General features: G+C 21.0%; 6 protein-coding genes across 6 annotated transcripts; 3 read left to right on the forward strand and 3 right to left on the reverse strand.

The window, feature by feature from the left end:
- Positions 1-718: 718 nt before the first annotated feature.
- Positions 719-5,470, forward strand: qkgA-1 (leucine-rich repeat-containing protein; the record flags this gene model as incomplete). Its single annotated transcript, XM_639724.1, has 2 exons — positions 719-1,453; positions 1,544-5,470. 2 exons carry the CDS (start codon positions 719-721, stop codon positions 5,468-5,470), a joined length of 4,662 nt encoding a protein of 1,553 aa, XP_644816.1.
- Positions 5,471-5,788: 318 nt separating this feature from the next.
- On the forward strand, positions 5,789-8,479 carry DDB_G0273133 (hypothetical protein; the record flags this gene model as incomplete). The annotated part of the gene is made up of 6 exons (XM_639725.2): positions 5,789-5,857; positions 5,937-6,303; positions 6,397-6,561; positions 6,655-7,752; positions 7,912-8,016; positions 8,118-8,479. The coding sequence occupies 6 exons, from the start codon at positions 5,789-5,791 to the stop codon at positions 8,477-8,479; spliced, it is 2,166 nt and encodes a 721-aa protein (XP_644817.2).
- Positions 8,480-8,572: 93 nt separating this feature from the next.
- cwc15-1 (hypothetical protein) lies at positions 8,573-9,460 on the reverse strand (the record flags this gene model as incomplete). The annotated part of the gene is made up of 2 exons (XM_639726.2): positions 8,573-8,696; positions 8,778-9,460. The coding sequence occupies 2 exons, from the start codon at positions 9,458-9,460 to the stop codon at positions 8,573-8,575; spliced, it is 807 nt and encodes a 268-aa protein (XP_644818.2).
- Positions 9,461-9,783: 323 nt separating this feature from the next.
- DDB_G0273385 (hypothetical protein) lies at positions 9,784-13,242 on the reverse strand (the record flags this gene model as incomplete). The annotated part of the gene is made up of 1 exon (XM_639727.2): positions 9,784-13,242. One exon carries the CDS (start codon positions 13,240-13,242, stop codon positions 9,784-9,786), a length of 3,459 nt encoding a protein of 1,152 aa, XP_644819.2.
- Positions 13,243-14,167: 925 nt separating this feature from the next.
- On the reverse strand, positions 14,168-14,922 carry DDB_G0273313 (hypothetical protein; the record flags this gene model as incomplete). The annotated part of the gene is made up of 2 exons (XM_639728.1): positions 14,168-14,787; positions 14,871-14,922. The coding sequence occupies 2 exons, from the start codon at positions 14,920-14,922 to the stop codon at positions 14,168-14,170; spliced, it is 672 nt and encodes a 223-aa protein (XP_644820.1).
- Positions 14,923-15,545: 623 nt separating this feature from the next.
- Positions 15,546-16,566, forward strand: DDB_G0273135 (hypothetical protein; the record flags this gene model as incomplete). Its single annotated transcript, XM_639729.1, has 2 exons — positions 15,546-16,448; positions 16,549-16,566. 2 exons carry the CDS (start codon positions 15,546-15,548, stop codon positions 16,564-16,566), a joined length of 921 nt encoding a protein of 306 aa, XP_644821.1.
- Positions 16,567-16,757: the final 191 nt, after the last annotated feature.

Consider the following 16,757-nt stretch of genomic DNA (forward strand, 5'->3'; position numbering starts at 1 on the left):
CGATAACAGTAAAGAATTAAAAATCAAATAGAAATCAACTTAGTTATTCTATTGGCCTACTATGAGCAAACAGCCGCCTGCCAACAGCTGGCGACCGCTGGGCTAAAAAAACACAGTTTAATCGATAACAGTAAAGAATTAAAAATCAAATAGAAATCAACTTAGTTATTCATTTCAGTATTGCGACTACCCAACACCTAGTTTTTATTTTACAAATAAAAAAATTTAATTTTTAATTTTTTATTTTTAATTTAAATGAAAAATTTTTTTCATTTAAATTAAAAATAAAAAATTAAAAAAAAAAAAATTTTAAAAAAAAAAAAAAAAAAAAAAAACTTTTTTTTTTTTCCCATTTTTTTTTTTTTTTTTTTTTTTTTTCATCACTATGGTTTCTATTTTTATATCTTCAAAATTTAGTCCAATTTTAGCACAAAAATTTTTTTTTTTTTTTTAATTCTATTTAAATCATTTCACCACTTGGTGTGTGTGTGTTTTTTTTTTTGAAAAAAACAAAAAAAAAAAAAAAAGGTTTTATTTATTTTCATTGAAAAAAAAAAAAAAAAAAAAAAAAATAATTTATCACAAAATGATGATGTACCACATTTTTTCTTTTTTATAATTTTTTTTTTTTTTTTTGTTTTATTATTTTACAAATATAATGTGGGTTGAAAAGTGAAAAAATAAGAAATAAAAAAAAAAAAAAGCAAAAATAAAAAATATGGATTTAGAACAAGATGAATGGATGTCACAAAGACAAAGACAACAACAAATGGAATTTTCAAGAATTGGAATTGAAGTGATTGGTTCAAAAAAGGATTTAATAGTAAATAGTATGAAAAATCATGAAACCACACTAACAATCATAAATGAAACCTATCGTATAGTTTACTATGATCAATATGAAAGTAAATTCACATCTTGTAATATCATTACTTTTGATGGTAAGGATAAAAGGTCAATTAAAAAAATGAAAAGAGTTGTTCAAAAATTATCAAATGAGTCAACAAATAGTAGTCACCAATTTGATCTTCATTCACACGCATTATTACAATCATCATCATCGTCATCATCGTCATCAACATCATCATCACCATCACTAACATCATCGCCATCATCACCAATTTCAACATCACCACCATACCATTCATCACCTCAATTATTGGAGCATTTACTGCACCAACAACAACCAATAACATCAGTCGGAAGTAAACCTTCATTTTTTGTAATTATAAATTTATATAATGATGATAGACAATCTTACATGTCAGAGATTGTTTCATTCGCTGGTTCGTTTCAATTTATTGAATGGAGAAATGATGAATCTTGGAAAGAAGTTTTTAAATTATCTTCAAATCTTTTAACTTATCATGTTAAAAAAAATGAATTAGCAAGAGCATGTACATTAGGTGATATTAATCTTTTAGATGAAATAATTTTATCAGGTTGTTCAAAAGTAAGTTTCTTTAAAAAATTTAAAAATAAAATAAAATAAAATTATTGATTATTAATTTTTTTGTTTTTTATTTTTTATTTTATTTTAAAGTCACAATTAAAAGAAGCACAAGGTGCTGGATATACAATTGTATTTAATTCATATACATCATATAGTAGTGGATCATCATTGGTAGTTTCAGGTACAATGGCATTATTATGTGCAATCGTTGAAAATGGTACATTTTTATTATTATCAAAATCAAATATTACTAGATTTCCAATGTCAATTATAAATATGTGTTCACAATTGGTTGAATTGGATATGAGTAATAATAGAATAACAGAGATACCAATTGAAATTACAGAATTGAAATTTCTAAAGAATTTAAATTTATCTGATAATTTAATCAATGATATACCATTAGAGATTTGTAATTTAACTTTGTTAAAGGTTTTATTATTAAATGAAAATCCATTAAATAATTTCCCATCAAGTATTGTTGAACTTGGTACAAAGAAATTATTATCATTTTGTAGGAATATATTAGAAGGTAAATCATGCGAAACTTGGAATAAAGTGAAACTGATGTTTGTTGGTGAAGAAGGTGTTGGTAAAACTAGATTATGTAAATTATTAATTGGTTCAAAATATAATAAGAAAAAGTCATCATCGTCATCATCATCATCATTATCGTCATTGTCATCGGCATTATCATCGTCATCATCATCATCATCGATAATCAACTCTAATAGTATTAGCAACTCCAATATCAATATGGTGAATATAAAAAATGAAAATCAAGTAACTGGTGATACAGTATCAACAGAGGGTGTTAATATCCATGATTTTAAGAGTAAAAAAGTTGAATTCTATGCATGGGATTTCGGTGGTCAACAAATATTTTATCCAACTCATCAATTCTTTTTAACTACTCAGTCATTGTATTTATTAATTTTCAGAGTTAATGATTCGAATTTTGCAGAGAGGGTCAATTATTGGGTACATCAAATTAAAGCGAAATCTGGTATTTCTCTACCAATTATTTTCTTTGTTGGTACTCATATTGATAGTTGTACACCTGAACAATTGTCAATGGCAGAATCAATTTTAAAATCAAATTTTATAAAATATTCACGTGTAAAACAGAATGTAATTAATTTCGTATCTTGTGTAACTGGAAAAGGTGTAAAAGAATTAAAGAAACGATTAATTCATGAATCTGAAAAATCAAGATTAATTAAAAAAGATATACCTGGTAGTTATATAATATTAGAACAAAGGTTATCAAATAGAGGTGCTAATCAAGGTAGAATGTCAATTTCAAACTCTGCTTCAAATTCATCATCATCCTTATTAAATTCATCATCATCATCATCGCCATCTTTAACAAGTAAAAAAAGTTCATCTCATTTAAAACATAGTCAACAACAACAACAACAGCATCAGCAACAGCAGCAACAACTGCAACAATCTATAAAAGAGAAATATATTGATTATGATGATTATTTAAATGAATGTAAATTATCATATTTAAAACCACATGAAATTAAAGATGCAACCGATTTTCTACATAATCTAGGTATAATATTACATTTTGATTCACCAAAACTTAATAATTTAGTAGTGTTGGATCCTCAATGGTTGGCAGATGTAATGTCATCGCTTATTACATTCTCTCATAGTTGGATAAAACTTGGTATATTGAATCACTCGGATTTGCAATCGATTTGGGGTGGACGATATAAACAAACACTTTGGCCATCATTATTGAAATTGTTAGAGAAATTCGAAGTTTCATATCAGTTACCTAATCTATCAAAATCTTTAATACCATCTTTACTACCTGATGATCCAATTGGAGAGATTTTAGAAATTAAAGATCGTGAATGGGTCCCACTAAAACTCGCAATGGAGAATAACTATGTACAAGTATTTGGTTGTGATTATCATTTTAGTTTTATGCCATTAGGTTTCTTTGCACGTCTTTTATTAAGAATACTTTTAATTCAAGGTATTGATATTAAAACTTATTGGAAAGATGGTGTATTATTAGATATTTTAACACCATCTGATAAAATTAAACAACAACAATTGTTACAAAAAAAATCAATTTTTGAACCAACAACTACTCTATCACCATTTCTTTGTAGTTTATCATTAACAGATTCACAAAATTATTCACCACTTGAACCACCACCACTAATTTTAAATTCACCAAGAGTTAATAGAAAATTCATTTCAAATTCAACCTCAACAACAAGCACAACAACAAGTACAACAAGTACAAGTACAACAAGTTCAAATAATATAACACCACTTTCTATGTCATCAATAACTCCATATTCACCAACATCACCAAGAACTCCTTCTTTTTCTTCCTCTTCCACTACTACATCTTCATCATCATCATCTTCTTCACCATCATCACAATTTTGTGGTGTTGGTTGTCATAGAAATATTAATAAAAATAATGGTAGTAGTAATGAATTAATTAAAACATTAACAAAAATAAATAATCAAAATGGTAGTAGTGGTGAATTAATTAAAACAACAACAACAACATCAACATCAACATCAACAACTTCAACAACAACACCAACAACAACAACACCAACAATACCAATAAAAAATAATAACAATAAAAAATTACCAATTAATAGAACAGTATCATCATTATGTTTAACAGCAAAACCTAAACTTCAAGCATTAATAACATTTATAAAAAAGAAATCATTTGAACAATCACATGATAATGATAGTTATAAATTAAATATTCAAGTTAGAACTTATAATACAACAATTGATAAAGAACATTCAGTATCATTATTTTTTCAACAACTTTTATTTACAATTGATACATTAATATCAGGTTCTTATCAAGGTTTGGAAGTTACTCGAACAATACCATGTACACATTGTATTCAACTCAACCCAACTATTGAACCTTATCATTTCGATTTAGGTGATTGTATATCAGCTTTAGAAGATGGTAGATCTCATGTCTATTGTGGTAATGATCCAAATACACCAGTTCGTATAGATTATATTGCACCTGATATATGTTTAAAAAAAGTACCAACTTTTACTGATGACCAAATACTCTATGAAAGACAAATTGGTGAAGGTGGTTTTGGTTTAATTCATAAAGGTAAATTAATTTCAAATAAATCTGATATTGCAATTAAATCTTTAATTTTATGTAATTCAAATAATAACAATAATTCAAATAATAACAATAATTCAAATAATTCAAATAATTTTAAAAATAATAATAATGAAGACGAATTTATTGAAAAATTTCAAGAATTTCAACATGAAGTTTTTATTATGTCAAATTTAAATCATCCAAATATTGTTAAACTTTATGGTTTAATGCATAATCCACCACGTATGGTAATGGAGTATGTTGAACATGGTGATCTTTATCATTTATGTCAAGATAAGGAAAGATATGCTTCATTGGGATGGACTTTAAAATTACGTTTAATGATTGATATTGCCAAGGGTATTGGGTATATGCAAAATCAAAACCCACCAATTGTTCATAGAGATTTACGTTCACCAAATATTTTCTTGAAATCTTTAGATGAGAATTCACCAGTTTGTGCTAAAATCGCTGATTTCGGTCTTTCTCAACAATCAGTTTATTCTGTAAGTGGTTTACTTGGTAATTTTCAATGGATGGCACCAGAAACCATCGGTGTTGAAGATGAAAGTTATACTGAAAAAGTTGATACCTATAGTTTTGCTATGATTTTATTTACAATTTTAACTGGTGAAATCCCATTTGATGAATATTCATTTGGTAAAATGCAATTTATAAATTTAATTAGAGAAGAGAATCTTAGACCAACTTTACCATTCGATTGTGATCCTCGTCTTTCAAATTTAATTCAATTATGTTGGTCAACAAATCCAAAAAAGAGACCTTCATTCACTTTTATCATTAAAGAATTGCTTGAAATTAGAATAGATTCAATACAAACTTCTTATTTTGATTCTCCATTTTTAAAAAATTATCCTGCTTCAATTTAAATAATTTAAAAAATAAAAATAAAAATAATAATAATAAAAATGATAAAAATGATAATAATAATAATACTATTTTTGGATTTTTTTATTAAAAATGATAACAAATTTTATTTTTTATTTTTAGTGGTCCCCCATTCCCACCCACCCCAATTGATTCCCCAATCAATTTTACCCAAAATTAAAAAATGAATTTATTTTTAATTTAATTTTTAATTTTTAATTTTTAATTTTTTAATTTTTTTTTTTCCTTATATTTTTTTTTTTTTTTTTTTCTACTCTTATTTTTTTCTTTATTATAAGATAATTCAATAAAATAAAAAAATGAATATAGAAGGTGACGCAAGCCAATTAGAGAATAATAAAAACAGTGATATTAAAAATAATGTTTTGGTAATTTTTTTTTTTTTTTTTTTTTTCTTTTCTTTTCTTTCAAATACTTATACTCTTTTTTTAATTTTAAATATTAAAGGAACACATATCAAAAATTATAAAAAAAATTTGTTATATCATTGTTTGGAATGTAAATGATATGAATGCAATAAGCAATAAATTAAAATTAAAAGAAACTTTAACTCCATTTGGATTTGAAGTCATTTGTTTCGATAATATAAATGATGATTTAAGAAATGTATTTAAAACAATTGTAAAAGATCTAAAGTCTGATAATACAAAAGCAATGTTTTTATTTTATATTTATGGGCCATACCAATTAGAAGATAATAAAATTAAACTTTCATCATTAGTTGAAATATATCAAGGTTCTAAAATAACCCGTGAAATAAAATTTTTTTTAAATAGTTTGATAGGTTTATTAAAAACAAAAGAAGATGAATTCAGTATGTATATTTTTTTTAATTTTCTCAACAATTTATATATAAAATAATTACCAAAATATTTTTTTTTTTTTTTTCAAACTAAATAATTTTAAGAAAATTTACATTTCAAAAAAGGAGTAATGCTATCATGGGAAAAGATATTTATTTTAGATTTATTTTATAATAATAACAATAACAATAATAATAATAACCCATTAGAAAAATTATTTCAACTTTATAATTCTCCCAATGAAATATTAAACCTACCAACAATGGATAGTAAGTATTTTTAAATAATTATCATTTGTAAATTTTAAATAATAATAATAATAATAATAATAATTTTAAGATACTAATTTATTTATTTTTAAGATATTTCATTTATACATTCACATTTATTATTTGATTATTTGAATAATAATAATAATTATATTAATAGTAATAATAATAATAATAATAATAATAATAACACAAATAATAATATTAATAATAATAATTCAACTACTACTACAACAACATCTTCATCATATAGAATTAATGATAATACAACAACTACTACAACTACAATTGTAACAACTACAACAATTAATGGTGAAGCTTCACCATTTTTAGAATTACTATGTGATACATTAGAATCAAATGATAAAGAAGTATTATCAAATAAGATTGTTAAAATGAAGGGTATTATTTTAGATAATTACATTACAAAGTATTTTGGTAATTTAAATAATTTAGAAACTCTTTTGAAGAAAAATTACCAAATGATTCCATATAACTTAAAAAATCAATTATTTGACAATTTTAATATATTTTTTGGTTCACAATCAAGTGGATCAATAATCTTTAATTCAAATAGCCAAGTTAATACTAATAGTAATAATAAAATTGAAACTTATAAAGAAAAACCTGGAAATAGAAAAGTGATATGTTTAATTTTCAATGAAAATGAAAATGAATTAAAAAATCAAAATATAATAGAAATTAAAAAATCATTTTTAAAAAAAGGCACTGAATGTTTTACCTTTAGTAATATATATTCATTTCATCGAAAAGTTTATTCAATTCTTCCTCTATATCCAGAATTAGATATTATACTTTATTATCATTCAACCAACGAAGATGACAGAAATGAAAAATTTTTTAATTCAATAAATGAATTTAAAAATGATAATATATATAAATCAGAACCTTCAAAAATACTTGTCCCAACCTTTAATAATAACAATAAATCACCTATTAACTCATTTAATGTTGAAAAAGAATTTGATAATCTAAAAATCAAAATTGAAAGTATTAATAACAATAACGATAACAATAATAATAATAATAATAATAATAATAATAATAATAATAATAATAATAATAATAATAATAATAATAATAATAATAATAATAATAATAATAATAATAAGAATATTAAAGTTATAAAATCAATGATCGAAATATTAAAATTTCACCAGAAAAAAACAAGTATGTAATAATCAATTGATTATTAAATTATAATAGGTTTAAAATATAATTAATATTAAAATATATATATGTTTTTTTTTATTTCCAAAAAAAAAAAAAAAGAAAATGATAATTTTAAAAAAGGTAAATTCACTTCATTTAAAAATTTATTTATTTTAGATGTTTATGATATGGAAAAAGAAGCAAAATGTTTTTTCAATGAACTTTATAAAGGAGAATTTAATAATGATATAATAAAAGAAATTTCAAAGGATACAGATTTTGGTAAATAATATATATTTAATTTTATTTTTAGAAGAAAAAAAAAAAAAAAAAAAAAATCAAAATCAAAAACAAAAGTTTGTTCTAATTAAAATAATTATTAGGTAATATTTATTTAGTTTCTCCAATTTTAAGGTTAAATAGAGATCTAGGTTGTGAGTCTAATGAATGTTTGACAGTTCTAACTTCATCAATATGTGATAGAATTAATTCAAATGATTCACCAGGAAGAACTCTGTCAGAAATTAGAGAAACTATTAGATTTGACATATTGGACTCATATATTAATCATTTTATTGGTGATGTTATAAAATATATTTTAGAAGAAGAGAATATCGACATAGGTGCCTCTAGTATTGATGGAAATCTTAAGCACTCAAATAGTTTTGAAATCCTTTTTGGTGATCCAAGTAGTAGTGATTTAAAAATTGTACCTTTTAATAATAATAATAATAATAGTCAATAATAAAATAAATAATAATAATAGTCAATAAAATTTTAACAAATCTCCTGTCTCTTTTCTACAATTTTGTTTTTTTTTTTTAAAAAATTAAATAATTTATTTTATATATTTTGATAAGAATTTTTTAGCAAAATCACTTCTAGTTGTATCATTAATAAATCTCTTCTTTACAACGGGTTCATCTCTAGCTTGATTTTTAAAAACACCATCGTCAAACCAACTATTTCAATAGAAAAAAAAAAGAAAAATGTTAATAATAATACTAAACCAAACATGAAATAATAAATTAAATATTACATACTTTTTCTTTATAGAATAATCACCACTACTATTATTATTGTTATTATTACTATTGTTATTATTTAATAAAGGATTACCATGAGCGACTCTTTCTAAACGCTCTTTTTCTAATTCTTGTTGTCTCTCTAATTCTTTTTTCTTTTGTTGTTCTGCTTTTTCTTTTTTAATTTTTTCAAGTTCTTTCATTAATTCTTCTTCATCATCTGAATCATCTGAATCATCAGAGTCATCTGAATCATTATTTTCACTATTATCTGAATGATCTTTATCAACTTTTTTAAATTTATTCTTTGAACCATTGTTATCATCATCATCATCATCATCATCATCACTATCACTATCACTATCATCGCTATCTGTATCATCATCGTCTATACCTTTTCTCTTCTTTATATTTGATGTTGTAGTTGTAGTTGTAGTTGATGTTTTATTATTTTCCTCTTCTTCTTCATTTATTAATCTATTCTTTAATTTTAATAATTCTTTATCATTTTCAATTGAGGTATCTTCAAATTTAATACCAGATTTCTTTTCTAATGATTTTAATTCTCTTTGTCTTAATTCTTCTTTTTGTCTATCTTTATCATTCTTGTCAGTGTCATCTTTTCTTGTTTTTAGGTATGTGCTTCCCATACCAACACGAAGTGATGATACTAGAACTGATGGTACTCTTTTATCTGCCATTTTTTTTTTATTTGTTTGTTTTTTATTTATTATTTATTTATTTTTTTATTATTATCCCTTTTGTATACAATTTATTTTTAAAAAACCAAAAAAAAAAAAAAAAATAAAAAAAAAAAAAATTAATTAATGGTAACGATAAATCTCTTGTTGAATTTTATTTTATTTTTTTTTTTTTTTTTTTTTGAAATTTTTATTTTTTTATTTTTTTTTATTATTTTTTTTATTTTTTTATTTTTTTTTTTTTATCAAAAAATCCACTCTTTAGTTATTCTATTTTTAGTTTGTTATTTAAATTTTTTTTTTTATTTTTTTTTGAACATTAATTACATATAGGCATACTCTTTAGCTTGCTTTAATCCTCCAATAATGCCATGTAGTAGTTCGGCTAATGAATTTCTGTTGATTAAATAATCATGTTCGCTATAATTTTCAACCTGGTCTTTAAAATTTTGATAGTACTCTTGTACATATGAACTAAAATGTGTAAAATAATTATTTAAAATTGTGAATGATAATTTTGTAATTTCAATTTTACCCAATTGTAATGATACTAGACAAAATTCTGATATTTTAGTTGGCCTGTAATAGTTAAAAAAAAAATCCTCATTTAAAGACTTTTCACTCTTGATTACTTTAAATATATAATTTATTGATGTTAATTCTAAATTAAGACAGCACCATTTAATTATAAATTTTGGAAAATTCAATTCTTCTTTACCACCTGAACCAATTAATTCCAACTCTTTTAAAAATAAATCTTTTCTTTTTAGTAAAATGAATAGTTGTAAATTACGTTGAATAACTCCCTGACATTTTGAGTAACCAAATATTTCTACTTCTTCTTTATATGGACGATATATAACCGAATCAATTAAATCATCAAATGGTGATTGTTGAATGAATTCTAAAGATATTGTTTTAATAGTTTTTTTAATTGTTTTATGAATATCTCCTTTATCTTTTAAATATTCATACAATATTGGTGATCTTTTAAATATTAAGAATAGTTTTAATTGTTTATTTTCAATTTGAAATTCATATTGATTTTCAATTAAAACATCATACATTTGGTTAATTATTTCAAAATCCTCTCCTTTTTCATAATTTCTAAAATTACAATAAAATAAAACTTCTAATAATCTTAAATAAATTTTTAAATTTGCTTGCTGTGTTTTAAAAGAGTCTTCAATACTATTATTATTATTATAATTATTATTATTATTATTATTATTATAATTATTATTATTATTATTATTATTATTATTATTATTATTATTATTATTATTATTATTATTATTATTATTATTATTATTATTTATTTTAATTATTTCTCTACATTTATTTATTTGAATAATTATTAAATTAATAAATAATGGGTCATATTTATTTGATTTTATATTGAAATCCAACTCTTTATTTGTAAAGATTAAATTCTCGACAACCAATCTTGATAAATTATAATTTAATGTTTTTGATGATAAATTATAATTTAATGTTTTTGATAATAAATCTTTAATTAATTCTTTATTTAAATTGATTTTAATTTTTGAGAGATTAAACTTTATATGTTCATTTGAATTGGTTCTATTATTATATTGATCATCTTTATAATAACCATTGTTAGCTATATATTCAACTAATTTGTAAAGATCATTAGAAGGATCACCCATTTGACTATCTAATATAAAATTGAACATTGTATTATATTCTTGGTATATTAATTCATCATCTTCATTTAATAATCTTTTATTTAAAGAAAATAGTACTTTATGTAAATAATTTCCAATTTTAAGACCCAAAGAGTCAAAATATTTAAAATCATTGATATTACTTTCAGCAAATGCCTTTAAAAATGGTACAAAATAAAAGCCATTTGAATTTTTTGTTATTGAATGTAATTTTATAAAATAATTTGATAATTCAACCGAATCATAATAAAAATCAATTGTATTAATTTTATATAATTTATAGTCCATATCTTCTATCCAATTACTAAGCAAATTTATTGTTTCAATATCTTTAGCAATTGAAAGTACATTACAATTACCAATACTTGATAAAATTGGATTCCAGTGCAATGGTAAATTATTTTTATATTTATTTGGTATGAAACTATATAATTCTTCATATGTTGATTTATCAGTTTGTAACATTATATTTAAAATTGTATCTTTAATATATAGATTTCCTTCTTCTTCTTCTTCTTCTTCTTCTTCTTCTTCTTCTTCTTCTTCTTCTTCTTCTTCTTCTTCTTCTTCTTCTTCTTCTTCTTCTTCTTCTTTTTCTTCTTCTTCTTCTTCATCATAATCATTATCATCATCACCATCTTCTTCTTCTTTTTCTTCTTCTTCTTCTTCATTCAAACAATGGTTATAATTTATTTTTGATATAAGGAGTCTTAAGAATTCGATTGATCTTTTTAAATTTGATATTATTTTATTTGCTTTATTGTTATTGCCATGGTAAACTTTTAAATGATATATGGTGAAGTCAATTTGTTTAAATATTGATGGTATGTAATTGTAAAGGCAATAATCGATTGCAATTTCTTTAAAATTATCAATTGAAATTAATTCATCACCTATATTATCATGATATTTTGATAAATATAATTCAAATAATGTTTTTGATTTTGATAAAATGATTAATTGTTTTAATAATTCTTGAATAGTTTCATCATCATTTTGTTTTAATAATGATTCTAATGGTGGATGTTCTCCCCTATATAATTTAATACATTCAAATAATATTTCTAATTTATCTTTATTATTATTATTGTTATTATTAAAATTTTCAATTTCTTTATCAAATATGATTTTGATATAATCTAATAATTTATAATTTGTTTTGAAATTTGTTGAAACTTCTAATTTTTCTAAATCTATTGCTAATTTTGCACCAATCCTTTTTTTACAATTCCTATTATTTATGAAAAATGAAACATATTCATTAAATTGATTTGGTTGTTGTTCTTGTTGTTGACCTATTAATATAAGATGGTCTAACATAATATTCTCTAATGTAATACCATGAACTCTGTTTCCAGTCATACTCATTTTGTTGAAACCATAAAAACCATCTCCATTCCATGATTCCATAGTATATGATTCAAAAGTTTTATCTTTATTTATTTTAGTATTATCATCATCACCACTATTATTATTATTATTATTATTATTATTATTATTATTATTATTATTATTATTATTATTATTATTATTATTATTATTATTATTATTATAATTTTTATTATTATTATTTTTATTATTAATATAATTTAAGGATTCAAATAATATTTTAATAACTTCATAACTACCATGGTATAACGCTAATTGGATTATTTTATCATCATCTAATGATTTATAATCTCTTTTTTCAAGTATTAATTGTAATATTTCTTTAAATAATTCAATTTTAATAGAGATATTATATATATTATAATTAGAATAATATTCTTCCTTTCTTAATAATTGAATATTATTATTACCATTATATTCACTTTCATTAATTAAATAGAGTTCGATTAAATGCCTGATACTAGAGTAGGTAATAAAAACATATTCATCATTTATTAATTTTGATTTTAATAATTGAAATTGGTTATTTTTAATCATCCATTTTAAACTATAAATATATTTAAATTTAATTCTTTTATCTTTATCAAATAAAAAATTGATTTCATTGTTGTTGAATAATTCACTGTTTTCCATGATTTCAAATATTAAATTAAATAAATATTTGTTGTGAAACACTTTCCAAAATAGAATTTCATTATTATTCATTATTATTCATTATTATTCATTATTATTATTATTATTATTATTATTATTATTATTATTATTATTATTATTATTATTATTATTATTATTATTATTATTATTATTATTATTATTTTTATTATTGTTTAATATGTGTAAAAAAAAAATAAAAAAGAAATACCGCCAACAATAAAACCATAAATTAATTTGAAAAAAAAAAAAATTGGAAAAAATACAAATTTCTTGTGAAAATATCAAAAAAAAAATAAAAAATTATTTTAACTTGGTTAATATTAAAAAACATTAAAATAAAATTAATTTTTTTGATGGTATGAAGCAATACCAATGATGGGAATATATTAAAAAAAAAAAAATTGGGGGGGTGGAAGTACATCGTAATAAAAAAAATCTGTTTTACACAGGTGGGTGTGTTACTGTGTGAATTAAATAAGAAATTATATTTCATAAAAAGTGGATAGGCATATTAAAAAAAAAAAATTTTTAATACTATTAAAAAAGATTTTTTTTTGTTATTGCCATAAATGCCAAATTTTTTTTCTTGCCATAATTGGTAGTAAAAAAAAAAAAAAAGTTGTTTTTTGATAATTATTTTTCAATATAAAAAAAAAAAAAAAAAAAAAAAAAAAAATTTACAATTAGGGGTATTTATTTTGTCTACACAAAATAATATAACACACCCCAAACCTCATAATGTTGTACATACCTCAATAAATCTTTTCCAAGATTGAAGAGGCAATTTATTTTTTTTTTTTTTTCTCTTTACTAGAACAATAATTTTTTTTCCAATATTGCTCTATCGGTATTTTAATATGAGAATGATGCGATGTATGAGAATTAAATTTGTATTTACAAATTATTAATTTTTTTTTTTTTTTTTTTTTTTTTTGAGAGATTGTTATTAATACAGTTTTAAAATGAGTTTTATAATTTATTGTAAATAGAAAAAATTAATATCCAAATTATTAATGTTTAAAAGATTATATATGATTTTGTTAATTAAATTATTTATATATTGAAATATCTCTTTAAAGTCAACTAGCAATTCTGATAATCGTTTTATAGTTTGGTCTCTCCATTCAAACAAATGATCGGATGAAATTGGAATTTGATTTATATTAAATGAAAATTCATTATTATGATTATTATTAATAATTTGTAAATTATTATTTAAAATGAAATTATAATGATTTATAATTAAATGTTTAGTTAATTGTGAAATTCCAATTTTAATTATTTGAAGAAAACTAGAAAAAGTATTTTTATAATTGTTTTCTAATTCTTTATAAATTTGAAGATTTTCATCTTGTATAATAACTTTATAGATTGGAAATATTTCTTCAAACCTATCCATAAACCAATCTTTTTTTTCATTTTTAAAAAAACAATAATTAATATCATAATAAATTTTTGAATGAAAACCCCAATCATATAAACTTTTCATTATTTCTTTTAAATATGAAAAAATAATTTTTGGTAAATACCCCAATGTATTTGATTCATCAGTTTTTTTTGAAATATTAATTTGAATTTTATCCCATATATCTATACCTAAAATTTTTAATATACATAATTAATAAAATTTTAATATACATAATTAAAAAAAAAAAAAAAAAAAAAAAAAAAAACCATACATTTTTCATAATGACAAGAAATATTATTTTCTAAATTTATAAATATATTCATTTAATTTTTAACTTTATTATTAATCCTTTTTATTATTTGTTTATTTTTTTTTTTAATTTTTTTTTTTTTTTTTTTTTTTTGTTTATTTTTTTTTATATTCTTTTTTTTTTTATTTTTTTTTTTTTTATTTTTTTTTTTTCATAGCAATTAATTTATCCACACAATAAACAAATAAATAATGTTGTCTTTTGGTAAACCAAAATAATATTGAAAAAAAAAAAAAAAAATTATTAATAGCATTTTTCTTAATTATATGATACCCACATAGATAAAGTGTGATTTCATATTTTCAAGATAAAAATTTTGTAAATAGAAAATTAAAAAAAAAAAAACAAAAGAGCAATGAAATTTGTGTTTAAAAAAAATAAAATATTTCGATTTACCAAAAGACAAAAAAAAAAAAACTTACTTTGTGTTCATACTAAAAGGGTGACTCACCATTGTGTTTTTTTTTTTTTTTTTTTTTTTATTGGGAATGATAGTAAACTAAAAACTGACAAAAAACTTAATAACTGGAATTAAGTAAAATAAAAAAATAAAAAAAATAAAAAAAAAAAATGATCAGTATTTTTTATTTTATTTTTTTTTTTTTTTTTGAAAAACGAGAAAACTGTAAAAAAAAAATGATTAAAAGGTTAATAAACAATAAAAATGTAAACAATTATTTTATAAATAAAAAAATTACAATAAAGTATAATAATTTTTGTTCAACAATTATACCAATTAAAGATAAGATAATAAATGATGATGATAATATTTTAAAAAATCATAATAATAATAATATTGAAATTAATAATGAATTTAATAACAATTTTCAAAAAAAAATAGAAAAAATAAAAGATGAAGAAGAAGAAGTTGATGAAAATCAAGATATGGAATGTACAAGTGAAAAATGTGGATTAATATTTAAAATACCAAATAAACTTAGAGGTAAAGAAGGATATTGTCCAAAATGTTCAAATGTAATGATTTTTAAAAAACATGCATCAAAATATAAGAAAATATTAAAAAAGAGAAGAGAACTTTATTCAAATACATTGCATCAAGAAATTAAAACCATTAAATCATTTGATCCAATAAAGAATAAACCATTTGGTTTAAGTGTTTTATTAGAGGATTGTAGAAGTTTACATAATGTTGGTAGTGTATTTAGAACATCTGATGGTGCAGGTTTCAATCATATCTATCTATGTGGTCTCACAGGTCATCCACCAAATGATCAAATTTCAAAATTATCTTTAGGTTCAGAGGATATGGTTAATTGGTCAGTCTCAAATGATTCAATTGGTGTAATAAAGAAATTAAAAGAATTAAATGTAAAAATTATTGGTATTGAACAAACTCCAAATTCAGTTTCATTATTAAATTCAATTGATAAAATTAAAAATTTAGCATTAATATCATCATCATTAGAAAATAACAATAATACTAATAATAATAATGAGGAAGAATATCATCCAATAGCAATTATTATGGGTAATGAAATTGCTGGTATGTCTGATGAAGCAATTGAATTATGTGATTTAGTTTGTGAATTACCAATGATGGGTAATAAAAAATCTTTAAATGTCAGCATAACTTATGGAATTGTTTCTTATTTCCTTTCACATCATTTTAAATCATTAGTGGAAAATAAAGAATTAAAAATTTTAAAAAAAAAAAAAAAAAAAAAAAAAAAAAAATTATTTAATTATTTATTTATTTATTTATTTATTTATTTATTTATTTATTTATTTATTTATTTATTTATTTATTTATTTATTTATTTATTTATTTATATTTTTATTAATATATTTTAGTCATTTATCTATTGATTTATTTATTTTTATTATTTT

The sequence above is a fragment of the Dictyostelium discoideum genome (genome assembly GCF_000004695.1).
Source record: "Dictyostelium discoideum AX4 chromosome 2 chromosome, whole genome shotgun sequence".
NCBI lineage: Eukaryota > Evosea > Eumycetozoa > Dictyosteliales > Dictyosteliaceae > Dictyostelium > Dictyostelium discoideum.